The sequence below is a fragment of the Agelaius phoeniceus genome, chromosome 5 (assembly GCF_051311805.1).
Source record: "Agelaius phoeniceus isolate bAgePho1 chromosome 5, bAgePho1.hap1, whole genome shotgun sequence".
NCBI lineage: Eukaryota > Metazoa > Chordata > Aves > Passeriformes > Icteridae > Agelaius > Agelaius phoeniceus.
The window spans coordinates 25,429,911-25,450,649 of record NC_135269.1 but is presented as its reverse complement, the minus strand read 5'-3'; the positions used below and the strand labels follow the sequence as shown (position 1 = coordinate 25,450,649).

Here is a 20,739-nt window from a genome sequence, read left to right as displayed (position 1 = left end):
TGAGTTGAGAAATTTCAATCCAATTGCCTTATTGCCAAGTAACAAAAACAGCCAACCAACACTTAGATGCCTCACTTCTCCCTGTCCTGTTTCCCCACCCCATGCTGCAGGTTACAACCAGACCTTTTGGTGAGGCCATGGGTGGTGCAGGAGCTGGGATTGGTGTGTGGGAGTCCCTTGCTCTTGCTGCTCCTTGTGTCCCACTCAACTGCTCCAGCATGGGCTCTTCCACTGGTCATCATCCTGTTGGATACTGTACCTGCCCTGAACTTTTCTCTCCCTTTTCAGTGTTCCCTGCCCTTTCTGAAACACATTTCCATGGAGGCACATTTATCTTACTTGGTGGGACCAATTCTGGGGCCAGGGTGACAATTTTGTCTGTGACCAAGCAGGTGTCAGCAGCACAGGGCAATCCCTGACCAGACAAAGCAATGACATCTTCCCTGAAGCACGACACCATGCTCTCTCTGTGACATGCTTTTCTATTCTTCCATCCTCTGGTGTTACTTTTACTGTTTTGGAAAATTATCTTCTGTTTTCCCCTTGCATGATTTTCCAAGTCCTTGTAGATGAATACAATAATTCCTCATAAAGTTTTGATATCTCTAACAGGGTTATATACATTTATTCAACATCTCAGCAATCTCTAGCAATTGAAACAAAAAAGCTTCAGAAACCCATTTATTTTGGCCTGGAAATGGAAAAGCTATGGAAAATGTGCTGTTTAATCATGAAGTCATTGCTGATACCTCCCCACATGTGAGCAAGAGGATGAGTGCTTGGTTTATTTCTTTTTCCTCTCATGTGGTTTGTTTTGTTTATTATGCCAAAGGAAGTGAATCCTCTCATGCATAATTTCTATTGCATGAAGAGACATATTTTCTAACAGGGGTGAAGTTCCTCTGGATGCTATCCCTAGAGAAAGGAATCCTTGTGTGCAAGAGCAAAACAACACATTGAGTCAAAATATGACTTTATTACAAATCTGAAGAACAGGGGGACAGGCCAGGCCTTTTACAACCTTTTGGGAAACAAGCAGAGTCCTTTTTACAAAAAGGTAACCATAACCAATTCATATAGAAACAGGAGATTGGTCACTCATGTTTGTGTTACAAAATTGTTGATGTGCATGTGCTGATCTCAGTCCAGTTTATTATCCTATCATTTCCACATACAAATTCCCCTGGGGATGTGTTCTTTAACATTATAATTATCTAAGGTAACTTGAGGTTGTCTTTACATCCTATCACCTGTTGCTAAGTTATCATTTAATTTTATTTTGTTAAACCTCTGTTGCAGTTTCTGCTTGAATCTATTTGAACCATTACTTGTCAAGGACATAAGGATTTATAGCATTCTGTTCCTAGGGTCTCTTCATGGTTCCATTCATCCAGCACCCCCCTGTCATGGTTTCAAGGCTAACTTATAGTGACTGCGAACTTGTTGTGAATCTTTAATTTCCTCTGACATCCAGCAAGCAGGGTGAGCCAGATGGCGCTGGGAAATCGGGAGCAGAAAGCACAGCCACGGTGTTTGGGCTGTGACAAAGCTGCTCCTCTTTCTGTCCCCAGCAGGGGGAGAAGGGGATGTGCCTCTCACCTCGCTGCCAGAAGTGGTGTCAGTACTGCAGAAGGGGGGTTGCTTTCTCTCAGTTTCCAAGAAATCACGTGTTTTAGGCAGAAGGCAGCTGGCAAGATCCAGCCACGGAAATGGGCGACACCTTCTACTCACTCAGCTATTTAGGATCCAGCAGCCATCACAGCTCTAGAGCTCATTGATGTCCTGGCTGGAGGCACTGCAAACCTCAGTGTCTTTTCTTATCCTTGAAACTTGGGCATCTGTGATTCTGTGTTTTTTAGCATAAACACCTATTTGTTGTTCAGCAGGGTTGATTCCCAGCTCAGCAGACACACCTGTTTCAGAGGATGGCTGCCAGGGGCTCAGCAGCTGTAACTCTTATTTTCCCAACTCCCATGGTGGTGTCAGGCTCAGGGTGGAGCCCCCCACATTGCCAGGTTTCAGGGACGCTTAGCCCAAGACCCTGACACTCAGTGCTGCTTTCACAGAAAGGACAAACACCTGCATCTGCTCATGCTCAGTGTCTGAGGTTATCAACATAATCAGCTCATCAAAACAAGCAAAACTAGGAGCTGCAGTCACAACTGTTGGTGTTGTTATAAATTATCAAATCGGTAGCCAAATTTATTAAAAATTTAACAAAGATTTATTGGATCGATAACAAAAAAAATAGAATTTCGGAAGAGAACCACCACAGCCAAGACAGCATCAGCCCTGGGCGCAGGCGCTGGGTGAACCAGGGTCCACTGACAAAGTGACAGCGTGTCCCCAGGAGTTCACCCCGAGTGCTTCCAGCAGCCAGCTTATATACACTTTATTCTGCCTGAGGCAGGGATGACCACATATTTCTTTGTGTCTCTTCACATGTAGAGTTGGATCCATACATGTGCAGGAACAGACGGAGATGGATCCGGAGACTCAGACAAATGAGTATCCAGGCAGAAGCTGCATTCACAGGTATTCGAATGATACCAGTTCCTGAGTACTGCAGATGTAATCATGCCCAGGTGCAGGTCTTGTGAGCTCCTTGAGACATTCCATTAATCATGGTCCAGGAAGGTCCAGATGCTATCTCCCAGGTATAGATGCCAGGGGAAATCATCTATGATGGTCCGGGACTGTCCAATTCATACAGTTGTTGGATCGGCAGGAGAAATGCGGCACACAATATGAGTGAGCAGCAAGTCTCAAACTTTATTGATAGTCACACATATTTATATTGGTGTTAATGAAGCTCATACATATTGCAAAGAAGAGCTCATTATTGGTTAGTTACTTAGCCAACTACACCTACTTCTGCATTCTTAAGGTTATTCTGTTACTACTTCTACATTCTTGTGATTATTCTGCTGAAACTATCTTCATATTTTTGGCAAAAGATCCTCTTCCCTATCCTGTTGTTGCACCAAGGGCACAATGTCCTTGTCAGTGGTTGGACACTGACTGCTGAATCCTGGACTTGTCTCCTTCTTGCTTAACCAGCAGTATTATGTAGATGTGACCTTTCTCAGCTAGCCAACTGTCCACAAAGCTCTCCACACTTCCCCCGTTTTTCTGTTGAACAAGCATGGTCTGATTAAATGCAGCAGATATCATCTTTTGCACCATGTTCTGTAGGCACATGCAAAAACATGGCAAAATTAATACTACTAACAAAGCTATGATGCTTACTATAATGATAACCTTAACAATCGAGCGTAACCATGATCCCAGGCCTAAAGATTTGAGCCATTCATCAATACCAAAACCCGATTCTACCTGCAGGTTTCCAGTTAACTTCTGCAACTCAGAGAGTTGGGAGTGGATGGACTGTGAATGGTCAGAAAGGTTCATGCAACACATGCCTTCAAATTCTTCACAACCATGGCCTTGTGCAAGTAAAAGAAAATCTATTGCAGCTCTATTTTAAAGCGTTGCATGACGAATAGAATCAACATCAAGCAAAAGGCTAGAAAGTGCCAAAGAGGTGGTATTGGTTTGCTTAGCAAGCCAACATCCCAACTTATTTAAAATGGCATGGGCACCTGCTGCCGATACCCCTGGAGCCAAAAAAGATGCTGCAACTATGGCCTCTGGGGACCAAAATTTTACATCGTCCTTGCAGTCTACAGCAAAATTTTACATCGTCCTTGCAGACTGCAGTCTACAGTCTCCACATACGGTAACAGATCTGATATTATCTTAACGCTGTCCGGGAACTGGTTACAATGAGAATAGAACTCTGCTCCCAGCCAGAGTGGTCAAAGGCATAACTTTGGACATTCACAATATTTTATACACACATATATCTATCTATATAGCATGAATTATCTATACCATATATTACAGTGTCAACGTCTGAATCCCAAAGCCCACCTAGCACATGGGTGGGAAAGGCTTTCCCCACTGCCACTGTCCCAGACCGTACTTCTCTTCCCATTCCAGGGCCTTGGTGAGCTTGGGTGGAGCTGTGTTGGGCTTTCCACTGGTGAAAACACCAAATGCAAAGAGTAACAAAAAGCAGGATTACTCAGCTTCTTGGGACCTCGCCCCCAGAATAGCCCTTATGAAGTGTTCTGAGTGGTACCACCTGACATGGTAGAAATGCACATAGGTGTCTGTTATGAATATTTTTATTGCATGCATAACATTTTAAATGTGAAAGGTAATAATTTCAAAATCATTTCACTTTTCTATATCATAGGGCATAGTAAATATGCAGGTTAGTCCTCTGAATGCTGCTCTCATGATTAACAATATTCAACACATGGCCAGCAGTGACTCTAACATGATTATTCAACTAATAAGGATGACAGGGCTGAGTTTTCTTGCACTGTATCCAGCTAACCAAGAATTTGCATTCGTGGAGGCTGGTGTTCAGCAGAGAAACTTTACATCCTTGGTAAAGGGGAAGAAAGCCAACTCCACAAACCCCAGCCCACCCCAAACCATCAGTGTGCTATCAGCATCATTCTGGACCCAAACCACACACCAACATAAGGGTTGCTATGAAGAAAGTTCACTGCACCTCAGCCAGACACAGCACACTGCAGGACTGCATCCTTTTTGTGGACAAATTCAGGCTCATGAAGCCTTCACACTGCTCAATTTTGCACAGGTGCTGCAGGCAGGAGGAAAGAGATCAGTTTTTACAGATATAGAAAATATCATGCCCAAATCAGAGATACAGAGTACCAGGGCTGGACAGAGGCATCAGGCAGCAGCATATGCACTATTCACATCTGTAGTGTTACAACTGGCCCAATTGATGAGATTGAACCACCCCATCATTTAATGGAAACAGACTCCCATAGGTTTTGGACACAAGCCCCTAGACTGGTTCACTCAACTCCCTTGTCTGGGACACTGGAGCTTTAATTACATAGAGTTTATATAAATCATATTCTGAAGAAAACAGAAATCCACTAAATATCACCCCCAGCAGAATTAAACCTGGACTCCAGATAAAGTGACCTGATGTCGGAGAAACAGAAGGTGTAGCTGCAAGAAGACATCAGGCTAAAATAAACAGCTATGGGCTGCTTTATGTGGAAGTTAGACACCAGTCCAGAGACTTTCCATCAAATACAGGTATGTCACAGATGACTGTCTTGATGATATGGACTATTGTGTTCAGAGATGCAAGCTAAAAGGGCATGAGATAAAGCAGCAGGAAAACCTGCTGTCAGATACAAGAGAAAACGAGATGTTGAACTGTAAGGGCAGTTGGTGAGGAATGGAAGGAACCAGAGAATCAGACTAGTACTTTTCCTGCGTAAAAAGAAAGTTGAATGATGAACTTACTGTCCAATTGTCTCCTCTATGGTAAAAGTCATAGAATTGTTAGAATCATAATGGTTGGAAAACGCATCCAAGATCTGTTCAATATGATGAGTGATAATTATAAGATAAAAAATCTATTATAACTGTACGACTTTCTTGGGAAGTAACATCAGTACATGTGGCTTTAAATTCAGTGAGCCCAAACTGAATCTCCACTTTCAGCCTGCGATTTAACCCCAGCCATGTGGCTGGTGATGGCACTTCACAGGAGCCAAGCATTTCCATCCCTTCCTCATCCACATACTGAGCATTCTGTTTTTTTGTACAATAGAAAGTAAAGGTTACCTTTGTTTGATCTGGTTCTATTGGAAAGAAATCATAGTGGGCAGCTTTGTGTATGTTCACTGACTCTCCAATTTCCACCAGTTTCTGGAAGAGTCCTGTGCAATAAATAAAGTCACCAGCTTTCGAGACCCTCCGTTTACGGATGTCATGGATAGCATCATCAAATTTCTCACACACACTTAAGCCATATGTCCTACAGCTGATTCTTGAGGTAATGATGTGTGGATTAACTCCAAATAAAACAGCCCCTTTTGCAATGGCTGCCTGGGCCTCCATGGGACAAAGGATATGATACTTGCTGCTAAAGGCCTGCCTGACTGCATCTCGCAGGATGATGCTGCATGCAAAGCCTCCCACAAGTAAAATGTACTGGACTTTGTCCATCTCAGGTTTGGAAAGAATTTCCCTCAAAGCAAAAATTATATTGTTGACACTGTAGTCAAACAAGCTCTTCATTTTCTCATATGTAATCATGATTGTCCCATCACACCACACAGCTCCTACTGCATTTTCAAAGAACTTGGAGATGTCCTTCTTGGACTCTGCCACTCTGGTCAGGTTGTAGTAGCAGCGTATGTAGACTGCCTCCCTGCTAGCAGAGCATTTCTGTAAGCTGAAGTTGTACATCATATTTTGTAATTCAGTAGGGTGCTTCTTCACATATTCATCCCATACGCCATCACTGAATATTTCCTTGAGGAAATTGGTGAAGTTTTCATCCACTCTGTTGCCTCCCCATCCACCTCCACTTGCCTTATGTAGCTCCTTTAGGCAATGGTTTTCTTGGATCTCGTGTACTGTGATGTCTATGGTGCCACCTACACGTGCAAACACACACACAGAGACTCAAATTAATTGTGCTGTTTGCTTTAAAGTGCACAAGTTTCCACGGAATTCAGTCTTATCTTCTGAATTCCCAATTCACAGATGTGCTTTTCTCCTGCTTTCTTTCCTCATCCTCCCTCTTCTGCTATTGCCTGTACTTCTCTAGATTTCTTAAATTTCTGCACTTCTGTTTAAAAGCCTGGTCTCATGAGGCTCCTACAGTTATTTCTGATAAGAGCTGGATGCTCCAGCTTGCTCACTGAACAAGCCAATCTCCTGTCTGATCACAAAGCGAGCCTGGCCTCCTCACATAGGTGGTTGACTCCTGAGCAGTGGTGAGAAGACTCTCAGGAACTTGTGGTCCTCTTCATGCCTTTCTGTTGCAGTGTGACACCCTTTCCTGTTTCACCTATCCCAACCCCCCAGGTGTGCCAACCTCTCCTTTCCCCTCCCTCTTTGCCCTCCTGCTGAGAGCTGTCCATCAATCTTAACATTCCAGCAGGGTCGTGGTGTGGTTGGCAGAAGTTCAAAAGATGCCCCTCAGGTCCGGGCTCATTGGCCTGTCCCAGTGTCTTTGTCCCTTGAGCCTTCCCCTCCTCCCACCTGGTTGGTGCCTCACCTGTCCCTTCCCTCCCCCTGTCCCCGGGGCTTAAAAGGAGACGGGACCATGCGGTCTGGATTCTGTTGGGAGCTGTTATAAGATTCAGAGGTCTGTCATCCTGGAATAAAACTCTGGATTAAAACTCCATGGCAGAATCCTCTCCTTTTTCTCTTCATCATCACCTGAACCTTTTCCACCAGAGGTGAACTGAGTTTCCACTATGCCTGGATTTGTTCCGAGTGCCCAGCTGCAGCATCCAGCCGGCCAGAGGTATCTCTGAGGTGAAAACACCACAGCTGCCGCCTTTGGTCCAGCAGCAAGGGTCAGACAAGGCCAGGCACGTCCCACCAGGTAATATTGGGATTAATATTCCATACCTTTCTGTATTTGTTCACAACCACCAAACTGCTCTTGGCAGAAAATTCACATCACTCCAAAAAACCTCAGGAATCTAGAGAAATTACTGCAAAGTGCTTCATCAAATATTCTTAATGATTTACTCTCCGGTGCCTGCTAGCTCTTCTCTTTGGTCGCTTCACTGGGCACTAACTACAGCTGCTTCTGGAGAGGAGGCTGTGAGCTCAGGCTACACAAGAGCCGGTGGCTGATGCTGGGACACTGTGCCAGCTGATCTGGTGTGAGGGCAGGGCCTCGTGTTGTGACTGTCTGGCCTGAAGAGCACTGCAGTGTGAGACACAACTCTGTTCTTCCCTCCTATTTTTCTGCCTGCTCACAGGATCTCATTAGGTGAGAAATAACATTTAAAAATCCATGACAAGCACAGCAGTGGCGTCCAAGCTCTGGGACCTTCACTGTTGGGAAACAGGCATGCACCATGCTCAGCAAAGATGGTACCTGTTGAACAGGGAAAATTTTACCTCCACAGTCAACGACAATATACTGGATCCCAGGAGAGTCTTCAAACTTCTTCTTGTCACTGCTATCTGTCATAAACCCTTCCTGTGGAAGCTGCTTGCACCACAGCGATGCAGCTTCTGGCTCCAAGGCAATGATCAGGTTCCTAGAGAGCATGCCAGAGATAATTCCTGCCTAAAATCAAAAAAGAGAGGAGTCAGGTCAAGGAAAAGGAGTGAGATTACTGCTGCATGAACACCACCTCCTAGGGAGTCTGTTCTCACCCTAGTGGCTCATGCAAGGGTGGTGGTTCTTGCACTGCTGATCTCTGTGGGGCTCATTTCTACCTGGCGGTGGGGAGAGAGGGCAGAGCTGTTATAGTGCCATTTGGGGACATCCTCTCCCTCACCACCCTCAATGTGGAAGATTTCTCTGCCCAATGGGCTGAAATTTGAAATACAGGTTGTTTACATATTGAGGAGTTCCTATGGTTCAATTGGGCAAAGAAACCTCCAAAGGTAATTTGAGGAAAGGGGGTAACCCCCGCTTTTACCTCTTTTGCTGCCAGGCGCATGAACTGCTTGGCAGCAGCGCTCCATATGGCCGGGACAGTAATGACCCAGGTGATCTCCTCCGGGTCATAGACAGTTTGGGAAGAGGCCTCCTTGATGGTGTTCAAAGCATGTTCCTTCATGAAGCGCAGGCTTTCGGAAAAGACTGTCAAGGCAGGAAGGAACTTTCCATTGGTGGCTTTCAGCTTCATGCCAGCTGTGACGTTCTACCAAAAAAAAGGCCCAGGGTCACATGGTGCAGTGTCAGTATGAGACCCTTCACACCAACACTGCACTACATGAGGCACCCAGACACCCCTGTCTCCAAACCAAACTCCCAGCACTGGCTTCACTACTGTGGCTGAGTCTAAGTGGCACAGGTCAGCTACCAAACTGCTCACCCACCACACCTGTGATTCAGAAGGCAACATGTCAATGTGGTTGATAATTCAGCTCTTTCTCCTAGGCCAAATTTTGTAAAGACCCTGTAGATCCTATAGATTCCTCAAGAGCCAGTGGGGAGTGATTCTGTAATGAAATTTTTCTTCACCATTTGCTCCTCAGATGCAGAGAAATATTTCTGAACTAAAACCTCTCTCCAGCCCCTGCTGAAAGTGAATGAGAACCAACCACTCCAGAGGTGACCTTGTGACAGACCATGTCATTCCCAGCTGTCCTGGGGAGGAAAATCTTCTAAGAGGCCTCCTATCCACCAAAGAGAGGACCTGAGGCTTTTGCTGGGACTGGCCTTGTGCTCTGGCTTATTCTATGCTTGAGAGGCCCTGTGGGACCCAGGAGCCCTAGGGTAGTCTGGTGTTTGGCTGAACAAGCAAACACAGATAAAGCTGTGAACTATTCTAAACCAACACAGAGCCTTCAGAGAGAAATTTGATAAAGCTACTGGAGGCTTCAAGGACAGCTGGACATCTTTATATTAGCCTCAGCATCACATTTCAAGGGAGGAAGAGACAAGCTAGGGGGAGCTGTATAACATGGGATGAGATTTTAGGCAATCCCAAAACTGCCCATCTCATTTGAATTACAGGAAATTTCACTTGATCCCTGTTTCTTGTTGAGGACTAAGGTAGGGAGTCCCAGAGGGAGACCAGTTTCTCTGTCAAGCTCGGAAACAGGGCAGCTTTTTATTAGGAACCGATATTTGCCTTCACCCATGTATACAGTCACGTTTTATTGTCTTTAGACAAAAAAACAACATAAAGGAAGCGCCTGGGAAGCTTTTGGAATTAAAAAAAAAATTCTTCTTTTGTTCATCAAAATACTCTCTGACTTGCATTTATTCATTCTCATCAACCAGACTTACTCAGCCTAACCCCCACCCCTCAAACAAATGAATAGCTCCAATCCCCATTAGTAGCAGATCTTCCACCTACCGTGCTGTACAGCTGCATCTTGAAGTTCTGGAAGAAGTACCAGCGGTCAGCTTGGCTGGAGGGCAGGCTCTTGTACTTCATCACAGCATCATAACCAAAATATTCAAACTCCTGCTTCTGGTTGAACAAGATGCTCGTAGGTGTCTTTGGGGTCTTTAACCCATGCTCTGCTCCCCAGTAAACCTGGCGGATTTGGTCTGTACCTGAAGCAAGACAAAAACAGTACCCGCTGTAGGATGTGCCAAAATCTATAGCAATGACAAAGACTGACTCGCTGGCCATGGCCACGGTAGTGCAGAGGCGTGCAGCTCTGGGAGCAGAGAGGCATAAACAGGGACTGGACTGAAACGAAACTGAAACGGACTGATATTGCAGAGGGAGGGGCAATTTCCCCTGATTTTATTGGCTGGAGACAGATCTAACTCTAGACATCCTGTAAATTGTATGTTTTCCTGTAAACCGGGGGGGAAAAAAAAAAAAAAGCAGGGCTTTTTATAGCAGCAAAGTGCCTTTGTTGGGGAACTGTCTTATCAGGAGCTTTCTGCACTCCCAGCAGTATCAACAGTCCTCAGCGCTGCCCACACATTTCAACAAACATTTTTTGCTTCTGCATGAACAGACACAAGGTTTCTGGCTCCAGAAGAAGAAAAATGTGGGCTACTGGCAGTCTTTTTGGTGACAGAAAAGCAGAAGTGCCAGATACACCTGATATTTCTGGCTCCAGCAAAGGATATGTGTGGCATACACCCAGTGGTTCTGGCTCCAGCAGACAAGTGTGGTGGACATCCAACATTTCTGGCTCCAGAGGAATAGAATCATGGCATGTAAAAAAAGGAAAAGAGGTATTGGAAAGAAAGTGTGAGGATACTGATCCCATAAAGACAACTGCAGAAGGCAGCAGGTAGGTTATACAAGGGGGGTATCTCTGGATAATATTATTTAATTTTTCTAGGTCTGAGCATTTCTACAAAGTTTCTTGGAGAGTTGCATGAGGGTTGCTGAATTGCAAACATTTTCTGACTGTGAAATATTCAGTAAGAGCTCTGTTTTCTACTTCCTAACTTTTCTAGTCATCACAGAGATGGTTACTATCCCCAAATTCTGCTCAAGTTCAACTCAACAGTGGGAGGCAGATCTTAAATTGGTGCAAGAGGAAGAGAAACTAGAAATATCAGTATAAAGAGTGTGACAAGATCTGGGATTTCATGGCTCTGACTCTGAGCTCATCAATTTTGCAGGGAAAGGTGGACTAAAATGTAATTTTTTTACTGGATTGCTTAGCTTAAAGAAAAAGGTTGTGTCTTCAGTGAAAGACTGAAAGTGAAGTAATTTACCTGGAAAGGAATCAATCCAAGTAAACAAAACCAAAATGTGCTTCAGTGGGAAGGAGTAATGCTGAGAGGGGCAGCAGGTTTTTTGGCATAAACCAAAGGTAAAGCCTCATGCTAAGGCTTGCTCTGGCATCTGGTTGTGGGGATGAGCTTGCTCTCTGTTCTACCTGGATCCAGGCTGCAGGAGAATCTTAATCTGGGACTGTTTCTCTAATAATAGCTGATATTTGGGATCCTCGTGAGGAAACAGGACACAGCAGTTGTATAAATAAAAAATTACCTTGAGAACACAGAGCTTTGTACTCCTGTGTTAAAAAAAAAACATACATTGCAAAGTTGGTTTTAGCAGAACAATCACCTGCATTTGCTGTTCTCCCACTCTCTGCAGGTCTGGGTTGAATTTGTTTCTCAGGAGCTGTCCTTGTATCTTGCTTACTTTATCCAGACCTAATGATTAGTCAAACCCCCCTGGTTTTGGCATACCTTGGTGTGGGAAATAGTTAAAGTAAGATTTCTAGAAAGCCTTAAAAGCAGGCCTTAGAAACAGGAAGAAGAGAAAACTTAGAGCTAGCTGCAGCTGCAAAGTCTGAAAGTAGAAAAAGTTACAATAAGACAGCAAGCAAGGACATGAAACAATAGCTTGAGTTTTAGGCTTGGCTAAGATAGACAGCCTGTGGAGTCCTCTGAGCTGTACCAGGCATTATCTGGGAGAGTGCTAACTCACTTGTGCCACACCTGCACCCGTGTGCCCTTTTCCTGGCTCTGATCCTTTTGCTGGCATGGACGTAGCCATGAAGCCGCTGCTTGCAATTATAAAGTACTTTTTTGAGGATGTGTTCTTACCCCACTTCATTATAAGAATTCCTTTTTCTTTTTTTTCCTCAGATATATATCTGACACCTCACGGCAGCCATCAGCCTATGGAGACCAGACTTCTAACATGAAGGAAATGTTTGAAATTATGAAAGAGATGTACAAGAACACAAAGGAAGTATTTGAAATGATGACAAAGATGGACAACAAAATAACGTGAGAGTCCAGTGATCAAAAATGACACTGTTTAGTGTGGCATCTGACAATGAACTGTAGCTGGTGCACACTAGGATGGGTGGGACAGAAAATGAGCCAGACACAGGGAGGGCTCTGCATTAGCAACAAATTTTGCCCAGGCTATACTGGGAACCCAGAGCCAATTTACAGAAGTTGTTGGATTTGCACCATGTAATGTGCAGGTCTTACACTTTGGGTATTTCATTTGAACTGTTGGTATTGACTCACAGAGTCACATACTGTGCACCTGGCAAAGAACAGCCTTGACAAGTTTTGGTCTCTAAATTTCTTTTCCCTATGGGCTGATCAGAAATTGGAGAGGAGAAGTTTAGCTTGTGCATTTTTTAAGACTTTATTGCATACTTGCCCACTGATTGCAATGTGGTTTATTGTTTCTTTCTTTCCCTTATGGATGGATGGACAACGAGAACAGAAATTTGTCCGACACTGTTGATACTCTATTTCACCTTCTGGACAGTCACGTCAGGTAATGGTGATTCTCTACATTAATAATCAGTGTAAGAGGGGAAAATCATTATGATCCTCACAACCACACCTCTATTTCTTCTGATGTAAACAGCTTCCCACTTGATTTGAGCATAAATTCTGGGTGGGAGCTTTTAGGGGAGGTGTTCAGCTCCCCTGGAGTTTTCCTGGATGCTCTTGCACTTTCCCACCTCAGAGCTTTTTTCCTTGAACTCAGATTATTCAACAGGGGCATGTCCACTGTTGTGCCAGTGTCCAAGTACAAATAAAGAGATTTCCCAAATCTGTTTCAGAGAACTTCCTGAAAAGGTAATTAAAATACTGCATAAGGAGAATGAAGAAAATGAGAAGCTGAAAGAGAAGAACAAAAAGCTAGAGGAAAGGTAAGGCATTTATTCATATTTCAGACATAGTGTGTGTTTCTACACTGAAAAACCACATGCTTCTTGCTTCCTCCAGTCCTTGGGGACTCTATTTCTGACCAGACATCCATGACACCTTCTTTCCAGACTTTCAACCTGCCAGCATCTCTTTGTAACTGACTCTGGAAGATGGTTTGGGTTGTTCTGCAAAGGGAAGAAGACATTCTGCAAAGGGAGGAAGACAGTTGGGGTAGCCAGTTAAATATAAAGAGTAAAAGAAACCAGTCTACAATGACATAGTCAAGATGCCACTCTGATCAGATGCTACAATGATCATGCAAAACTAAGCTGAGAAAGCACTATTTTCCACAAAAAACTGCTTGCCAGCTATATAATATAAATGAGAAGTGCATCATAGAAAACATGGGATTCATTAAACAGTTTCATAAGTAAAATATTTACATTTGCTCATTATTTCATCTTGACTTAGATATGTTTTTAATATCCCCCTTGACCTAGAATCCAAAAGCTGTTGGCTAAAGCGATGGCCATGCACCAGCACTCTGAGGACATCAATGACCCCTCACGTTTGTCTGCTGTGCTGGAGAGATACGAGATTCTCCGGCTGCAGGAATGGGAGAAAGTCAGGTGCTCCATGCTCCACCGCTGGACCTATGAAGAAGGCAGTGACGCCATCAAGGTTTGTTCAAGTCCATTTTCTCCATCTGATCCTTATCACATCAATTATGGTGTAGCCATATAGCAGCCTTTGAGTATTTGTATTTCTGTACCAGACAGGGTTTGGGCTAAGTTTGGGTCTCTGATTTTCCAGCCCAGCAGGGCCTGTGGAATGCTGTGGAGATCAAAATGACAGTGACCTTCTTCCTCCTGCCTTTCAGAAGGGCACACTCAAATACTAGTCCCATCTCTCACAGGTGTTAAGCACAAGTGGGAAAACAATCCACTTTCCTTATGTTAGTGCTTGAACTGATAGCTGGGAGACCTCATTTTGATGTCTGACTCACTGCTGTGATGCTGCTGGAGACATCTAAAGGAAAATACCACCAAAGTGGTATTACCTGAAAGGACAAGACTGAGATGAGGCCATTATTAGCATTGACTGTGATGATAAGGCCCCACAGATGCTGAAGAATGGGCTCCAATATGCAAGCAGCTTGATGAAACAGTTTGTTTCACAGCTATTGAAGACATGTTTCAATCAATTAGCAGCCCTACAATTTACTCTAATCCAGTTGTTTTCTTAGCCTTGCGCACCACACCTGTGGTTTCACTGTGATTGATGCTGTAATCAGTTGTTTTTGCACTGCAGAAGGTGTTTGATGCCTGTGAAAAAGATATACAGCAGAGAAGAGAGGACATACTTAAAGTTCTTTACGTTCCACCTTCGAATAAGGTAAAAATATCTTTGACCAAGGTATCTTATGTTTCTGTAAAAGGCCTGTAAAAAGGCCTTTTATGGCCTGTAAAAGGGCCATTGGCACCTGCCATTTCATTTAGAACTTTGTATCTGCTAAGGACGCCTCTCAAAATATGTCAGCAATGACACTGGGGATACCTTCTGAGCTGAGAGGTCTGGGGCCAAGCTCTAGCAATCCTAGGTATGAGAGCAGCACTGGATAAAAACCAGGTCTTTCTCTCTAAGAGTTAAGCTATTCCATGGAGAAGCAGGGAGCTGGAGTTGAGGATCCTTGTGGGAGCCTTCCAAAATTAAATTATTCTCTGTCCCATGACACACAGGCATACACTGCATATCTGAATTGTCCAGCTGGATGAAGCACATATATGAGTGCAGAAAGCATTTTCCAGCCCTGCGTTGCTTTTATGGGACCCTCCTCCAAAGCCTGAAATGAGTGACTTCCCCATTACTGACTGACCCAATATGAGAAACAAAAGTTCCCAGCGTTTGCCTTACCACATGGTAACAGCCTGCTTTGTGCTATGATTGTTCTGTAGGTGATGATGCACGACATAATGAAGCTGTTAAGGCAACACTATCAACAAAACTGGAGTGTTTACAACCAGATTGTCCAAGTGAGTAAAGATACAGCCCAGGAACCGGGGCAATGGTCCAATTGTCTGTGCAGCTTGTTATTTAAAACATGAGAGGTCTCCCTTCTGAATGAGGTTGTTTTCCACTTGAGACCAGGTTGTTCCAGTCCATATACTCCCAAAATATTCTCCAGTACACATAACCTTGTAAGGGGAGTACAGCAGGATGGGCAGGGTCGTGCCCCTACCAACAAAGGCACAGCCCTACTGGACCCTAGCAAGGAGCAAAGAGCAAAGGGCCAGTGGTGGTGACCAGGGTCAGCCACAAACCAGTGACCATTGGGCAAGCTCAGCCAGGTCAAGACCAAGCTGTGAAGTTGGTCTCTGGGTCAGGACCAGCAAGACTGGGCACAGGCATCCCAACACCACAGCTCAGTCAAGCACCCAGCCACCACTCAGCTCCTGGGTCAATTGGTGGCCAGTTTGTGGGTGAAGATGAGGCTTCTCATAACTCCTTCTCACACCACCTTTCTGCCAGCTTGGCTGTTACTGCAGGAGTTGCATACAATTTCATATGGTCATGCTAAATCTGAGCTGATCTTGAACACAAGCAGCCAAACCCCTGCTTGTGAAGGGGAAGGCAGAGGAAAGTGTGCAGAGGCTGTTGATGAGCACAGAGCCCTGACACCTGCTATCCACATGGACAGGTCTCTAGTGGGCTTTTTTTTTGTGGAAGATATGACATATATATCACAGATATATGAAACTTCCAAAGAGGAGCTTCTTCCTTTTGCAGCTTTCTGGGTTTTTCGAAGAGCTTGGTCTTACCAAACTCCTTGCAGATCTCTCTATGAGGAAATAGAGACAGGGGCTGGACAGTGGCACAATCCAGAAGTCAGGACTTGGTAAATAAAAGAACTTTTAAAGTGGCCCTGGGACCCCTGCATGTCCCACTCAAGCAGCACCAGCAGCTTTGACCAGTGAAGTTTTTGAGTGCTTAGTTCCTGTGGAGCAGCTGCACAGAATGAGAGCGGGGAGGCAATGTAACAATACATCGGCATAATATTACAAAGCTTTGAAAACTGTTCTTATTTGATTTTCAGGAAGCTGACATTCACGAAAGAACTGAAAATGAAAAACAGTTCCTGCTGCAGTGCTGCCAAATTTATTGTTTGCTGCTTCTTCAGGATCCACCAGTTAAAGCTGAGTGGAGCATAAACAGCAGGCATGTAGAGCATGTGGACAAGAAAGATGTAGTGTACTGGCAAAATGCATCATTTCTGTGGCCCATAATGAAATGTGGGGAAGAAATTATTGTGAAAGGTGTAGTCTGGGACCAAAGGAAAATGACTTGAGAGTCAGGCTAATTACTTACTTAGCCATAAGATGAAACAGCTGCTATATAGTACTCTGCTTTTCTTTCTCCCATGAATTGCCTACTTTTCAGAGCTAGTAAGTTAGACATCCCCCACTTGGGACACCTAGGATAAATCATCATTACAAACCTGTATTAAAAATTGAAGCTATTCCAATTGTCTCCTCACAAAGACCACCTGTCTGTTAGCACTCCTCTGCTTCCTCACATCTTTACAATTTACCTCTCCCAAAGTCCTTCAGCTACACATGTGCCACAGCTCTGGACCGAAGAATTCCAGAAGTTGTATTCTGTGGCATAATGGGCATGCAATGAGGCAAATGCATGTTTATGCGATTTGGTGTGATACAGTATTCTGTGAGCAACTTGAGAATTACCAAATAAAAAAGACTTTAAATTCTGCTGTGTGCCTGCTGTTGGAATGCATGGAATAGAAGCTTCTCTGAGTCCCTCAGAGAGAGAAAGGAATATAGGAATTGAATTGGAACCTTTAGAGAAACTAAAATATATTAAACCACACAGACATGAAGTAGGAGTGTAAGTTTTAATTTTAAGTAAGGAGAAATATATCTTAAGTGCCTTAAGAAACTGTATTAGCTAGTAAAAAACCCTAAAGCCTAGTTTAAAGTTCAGTAGTGTTATCTTTCACAAAACTAACTTAGCTCCAGACATAACAAAACCATAGCAGAACATTGCTTACATTCCTAAATAGAACAGATAGAACTGTTTGTGTGAACAGATAGAACTGTATGTGTAGATTTTGTGTAAAAACTAACACTACTTTCACACATTAGAATTAAGCTTGGATAGGTGTAGAAAGAATGTTTTAGAATTGTGTTTTTAGCTGATGAGATTATTTATGAATAAATTTCCCCTATATTGGGATACAAAAAAGGTGCTAATTGCTTCTACTAACTACTACTACTTCTGCTGCTTCTACTCAAAACATCAAGACTCCATACCAGAATGCTTTTAGCACAAACTTTAATACTGTAAACTCTTCACCTTCAGTACTGATGTATTCATACAATAAACAACTTTACAACAACGAACAACTACTCCTGTCTCTTTGAAGACCCAATACCCACTCAAGACTGAACACCTGCCAAGTCCTTTTCTCCAGTTTTCCTTTCTAATCCATCAGTTTCCTTGGCTGCACAAACTCCCTGGGATTTTCTCAATGGGCCCCCAGAAAGAAAGGCAAATTTCTGTGCAGCTCTCTGCAAGCAAATTGCTCTGCATCTCTCAGGAATTCAGTATTCCCTAAGCATATTGCAGGTCACTGACAACATAAGCTGGGATACAGGTGTGTTCCTTTATTGGAAATATCTATTATGGAATAGAACAGGTCAAGTAAAATTACATATGTAACATATTTCCTACAATTTTCACAAAAAGAAAGAACTATCATTGTTGGTTTTTCATGCTTTTTAAAATGTTGCAGACTCAGATGAACACTGCAATAATATTTCATTTTTCCAGGCCGTAGAAGGTAAATGAGAGGTAAGTTGTCCAGTACAGGCACTTGACGTGACGTGAAGTAGAAGTTTCAGCATGACCCTGAGCCAAATGCCATGTGATTATGCAGGTATAATACTACACATATGGCAAGCTGCCGTGCTCTCTTTGTTACCTGCTTAGAAAATTTTTAGCCTATTTTTTATGGTAGCTGCCTGAGTCTGTCTGGATCCTATGCTGTGCATCAGTTTTATCTCTGAAGCTCATCACTTCTGCATCTCCTCAGGTGTGTCCTCTCCTTTGATTTTTCTCTCCTTAATATCATTTTTGCTAGGCAAAAATACTCATCTTTCAAGGCCTTATATTTCAAAGACTGATTTAAAAGTCTTCAGAAGGCTAAAAGGCCTAGGGTTCAGTAGTCCTGAAAAAGAGAACGAACTGCTAAAATCAGAGATTTTTAACCTCTCACTACAAACCGGGTACTTCCGCCACTGTCGCCACATTTCTCTTCACAGACAAAAGCAAGGCACAATTCTTCCCAAGGATATTCTGGGATTCACATTTCCTGAACCTCAGAGAAAGGGAAGACAATTCTTATCTCATTTGCTGTGCCTGTGTTTGTGCCAAAGTAGAATGCAATATGGAGATTGTTCACCCAGAGTGATGGGGTTTTGTTTCCTTGGCCTATCGGGGCCAAGCGTGTGTGTGTGCGTCAGTCACGAGATGCTGTGCAGTTGAGTGCTTGGCAGATTCAGTTTAGATGTAATGTAATATAGTATAGAATAATATAGTATAACAAAGTAATTATTTAGCTTTCTGATATCCATGGAGTCCTGCTCATCATTCCTTCCTTCGTTGGGGGTGCCCTGCTTTTCCAATAATATTTTACACGAAATTGGTGCAAGATGGTCTCCTCTGGTCTGACTTCCATGCTGTGGGGATCCCAGAAGATTCAGGATAGGGAATCTGCCTCTGGAAAACAAGGGCAGGCCTGAAAGTTTTCCAGCACACTGGGACAAGGAGCCCTTTGTAGAGATCCCTACACTCAGGGAGATCTCTTTGTTGCTGCTTACACAATTATCCCTCTCCCAGCCACAAGGAAGGAAGCAGGGGCCCAGGCCCTTCCTGGAACAAATACTCGACTTCCTATACACAGCTCAGAGAGGAAACCATGAAAAAACTGAGCTACAGCTTGTGTCTGACAGAAAGAGCAAAACAGTCAGAAAAAGGAAGAGAGAGGACAATCTTGATGTTTAAACCCTTCCTTTCTTGCAACACCATGACTCATGCCCCCCAATCAGCCTCCCACAGAGACAACATGGGAAGGTGGAAGCCTGCAGAGGGAAGGGAGCTTCAACCTTCACCTGTAGGAATGTCTGAGCAGGCCTGGAATTCTTCACCTGGACAAAAGAGGACTTCAGGGATCACAGGTGGAAGAGAGGGTGGGTGGCAGCTACACACACTCTCTTCAGCTTCAGTTGCAAGAACTAGGCTGATGGAAGTAAAACAAACAGGAGGATGCAGAAGAAGCAGAGACTGGAAGTACTGCCTGAAGGAATCGTGGCTGCACAAAGAGCACTAAAGTTGGTGGCGTGTCTGGAAGCCACCTCCACAGGAGTCCTTGCAGGCTGGAAACAGGATACTGGCTAGGTGGCCCTCTAGTCTGGAACCACTTGGGCTGCTCTTAAAGTCAAATGAATTTGCTTAAACAAACATTGCCTGTTGGTTTTGCAACAGCAAAACAAATATCACACATTACCCACCCCATTGCCTCAGTTTGATCAAGTACCTCAACAGCTGCAGAAAGGTAGCACAAAAAGGGCTGTATTTTGTGTATTCCTTTGTAGCACTGCAGCCGTGTGCCACCCTGGAGCTGGATCAAGCACCAGTGCACAACCAAGCAGGGACCTGGCATCACCACTGGTATGGCTTCAGGCTCACAAAGGCCTCCTGAGAGGAAATCAGTGCTGTGGGGGCCTGAGCCTGTGTGGCTGTGAGCAGCTGAATCAGCTGCGTACATCTCCTCTGTGATGGTCCCCAGCCCTCCCTGGCAGCTCCCGCACTGTTGGAGTCCAGGAGCTTCCCCCTGGATCTCATGGAATGTGTTTGGGCCGCAAGTTCCACAGCAACACGATGGGTGCAGCAGCACGCACGGCAAAGCCCCAGGGCTACTGCAGCTCAGGATTCCGTGCTGGGTAAAGGGCAGAACGGGAACAGCGAGCAGGAGAAGGGGTCACAAGTGAACCTCGTGACAGAGCTGCGGGCGGGAGCAAAGCTGCCTTTTGGAGCATCTGTGGCTGTGACGTGCTGCAAAAGGGCGTTTTGAGGGAGGACCAGCAGCACTGGGGCCCAGAGACCCAGAGCCGCAGTCGCGCAGGTTATGACAGGGCAGGACCCCGGGAGCTCACCGCTGCCCGAGCTGCACAAGGCACCCTTTCCCTTTCACTCTTAGCTTGATTTTAAACGGTGTAATTGCTCCCTCAGAAGGACAGAAAAGGAATTGCTTCCTGCAGACACATGAAGTATTTATTAGGCTGGGTTGGTGGTTTATTGTATTAAGCCTCGTGGAGACCCTTAAGGCACCTCAGCGAACAGAGCGACAAAGGAACAGCACAGGTTAACGCATTTCTGTTCTTCAGGCCGGTTGGAATGTCTGAGTGCGACGCGCCCTCGTGAGGCGCTGGCGCTGTCCCGCCACCCGAGCTCCCGAGTCACCCCGGTCGCGGCAGTTCTGTCCTTGGCACGAGCGCCACGGAGGT

General features: G+C 44.5%; 2 protein-coding genes across 2 annotated transcripts; one reads left to right on the top strand and one right to left on the bottom strand.

Annotated features, from left to right (window-relative positions):
• Positions 1–2,201: 2,201 nt before the first annotated feature.
• On the bottom strand, positions 2,202–10,250 carry LOC129119067 (heat shock 70 kDa protein 12A-like). The gene is made up of 4 exons (XM_054630768.2): positions 9,909–10,250; positions 8,520–8,744; positions 7,990–8,161; positions 2,202–6,503 (listed from the first exon to the last, which is right to left on the bottom strand). The coding sequence occupies exons 1-4, from the start codon at positions 10,188–10,190 to the stop codon at positions 5,440–5,442; spliced, it is 1,743 nt and encodes a 580-aa protein (XP_054486743.2). The 5' UTR covers positions 10,191–10,250; the 3' UTR covers positions 2,202–5,439.
• Positions 10,251–10,379: 129 nt separating this feature from the next.
• On the top strand, positions 10,380–16,923 carry LOC129119174 (uncharacterized). The gene is made up of 8 exons (XM_054631014.2): positions 10,380–10,809; positions 12,125–12,268; positions 12,723–12,776; positions 13,069–13,158; positions 13,657–13,837; positions 14,468–14,551; positions 15,112–15,189; positions 16,251–16,923. The coding sequence occupies exons 1-8, from the start codon at positions 10,520–10,522 to the stop codon at positions 16,500–16,502; spliced, it is 1,173 nt and encodes a 390-aa protein (XP_054486989.2). The 5' UTR covers positions 10,380–10,519; the 3' UTR covers positions 16,503–16,923.
• The last annotated feature ends 3,816 nt before the right edge of the window (positions 16,924–20,739 follow it).

What these genes read in the sequence shown, in the direction of transcription:
- LOC129119067 (XM_054630768.2), bottom strand. Translation starts at nt 10,190, where the DNA reads ATGGCCAGCGAGTCAGTCTTTGTCATTGCTATAGATTTTGGCACATCC. An exon ending in AGATGCAGCTGTACAGCACG is followed by an intron (nt 8,745 to 9,908) that starts GTAGGTGGAAGA and finishes TTTTTTTGGTAG; the next exon opens with AACGTCACAGCTGGCATGAA. An exon ending in TGCGCCTGGCAGCAAAAGAG is followed by an intron (nt 8,162 to 8,519) that starts GTAAAAGCGGGG and finishes TTTTGATTTTAG; the next exon opens with GCAGGAATTATCTCTGGCAT.
- LOC129119174 (XM_054631014.2), top strand. Translation starts at nt 10,520, where the DNA reads ATGAACAGACACAAGGTTTCTGGCTCCAGAAGAAGAAAAATGTGGGCT. An exon ending in CTTCTGGACAGTCACGTCAG is followed by an intron (nt 12,777 to 13,068) that starts GTAATGGTGATT and finishes AATCTGTTTCAG; the next exon opens with AGAACTTCCTGAAAAGGTAA. An exon ending in TTTACAACCAGATTGTCCAA is followed by an intron (nt 15,190 to 16,250) that starts GTGAGTAAAGAT and finishes TTTGATTTTCAG; the next exon opens with GAAGCTGACATTCACGAAAG.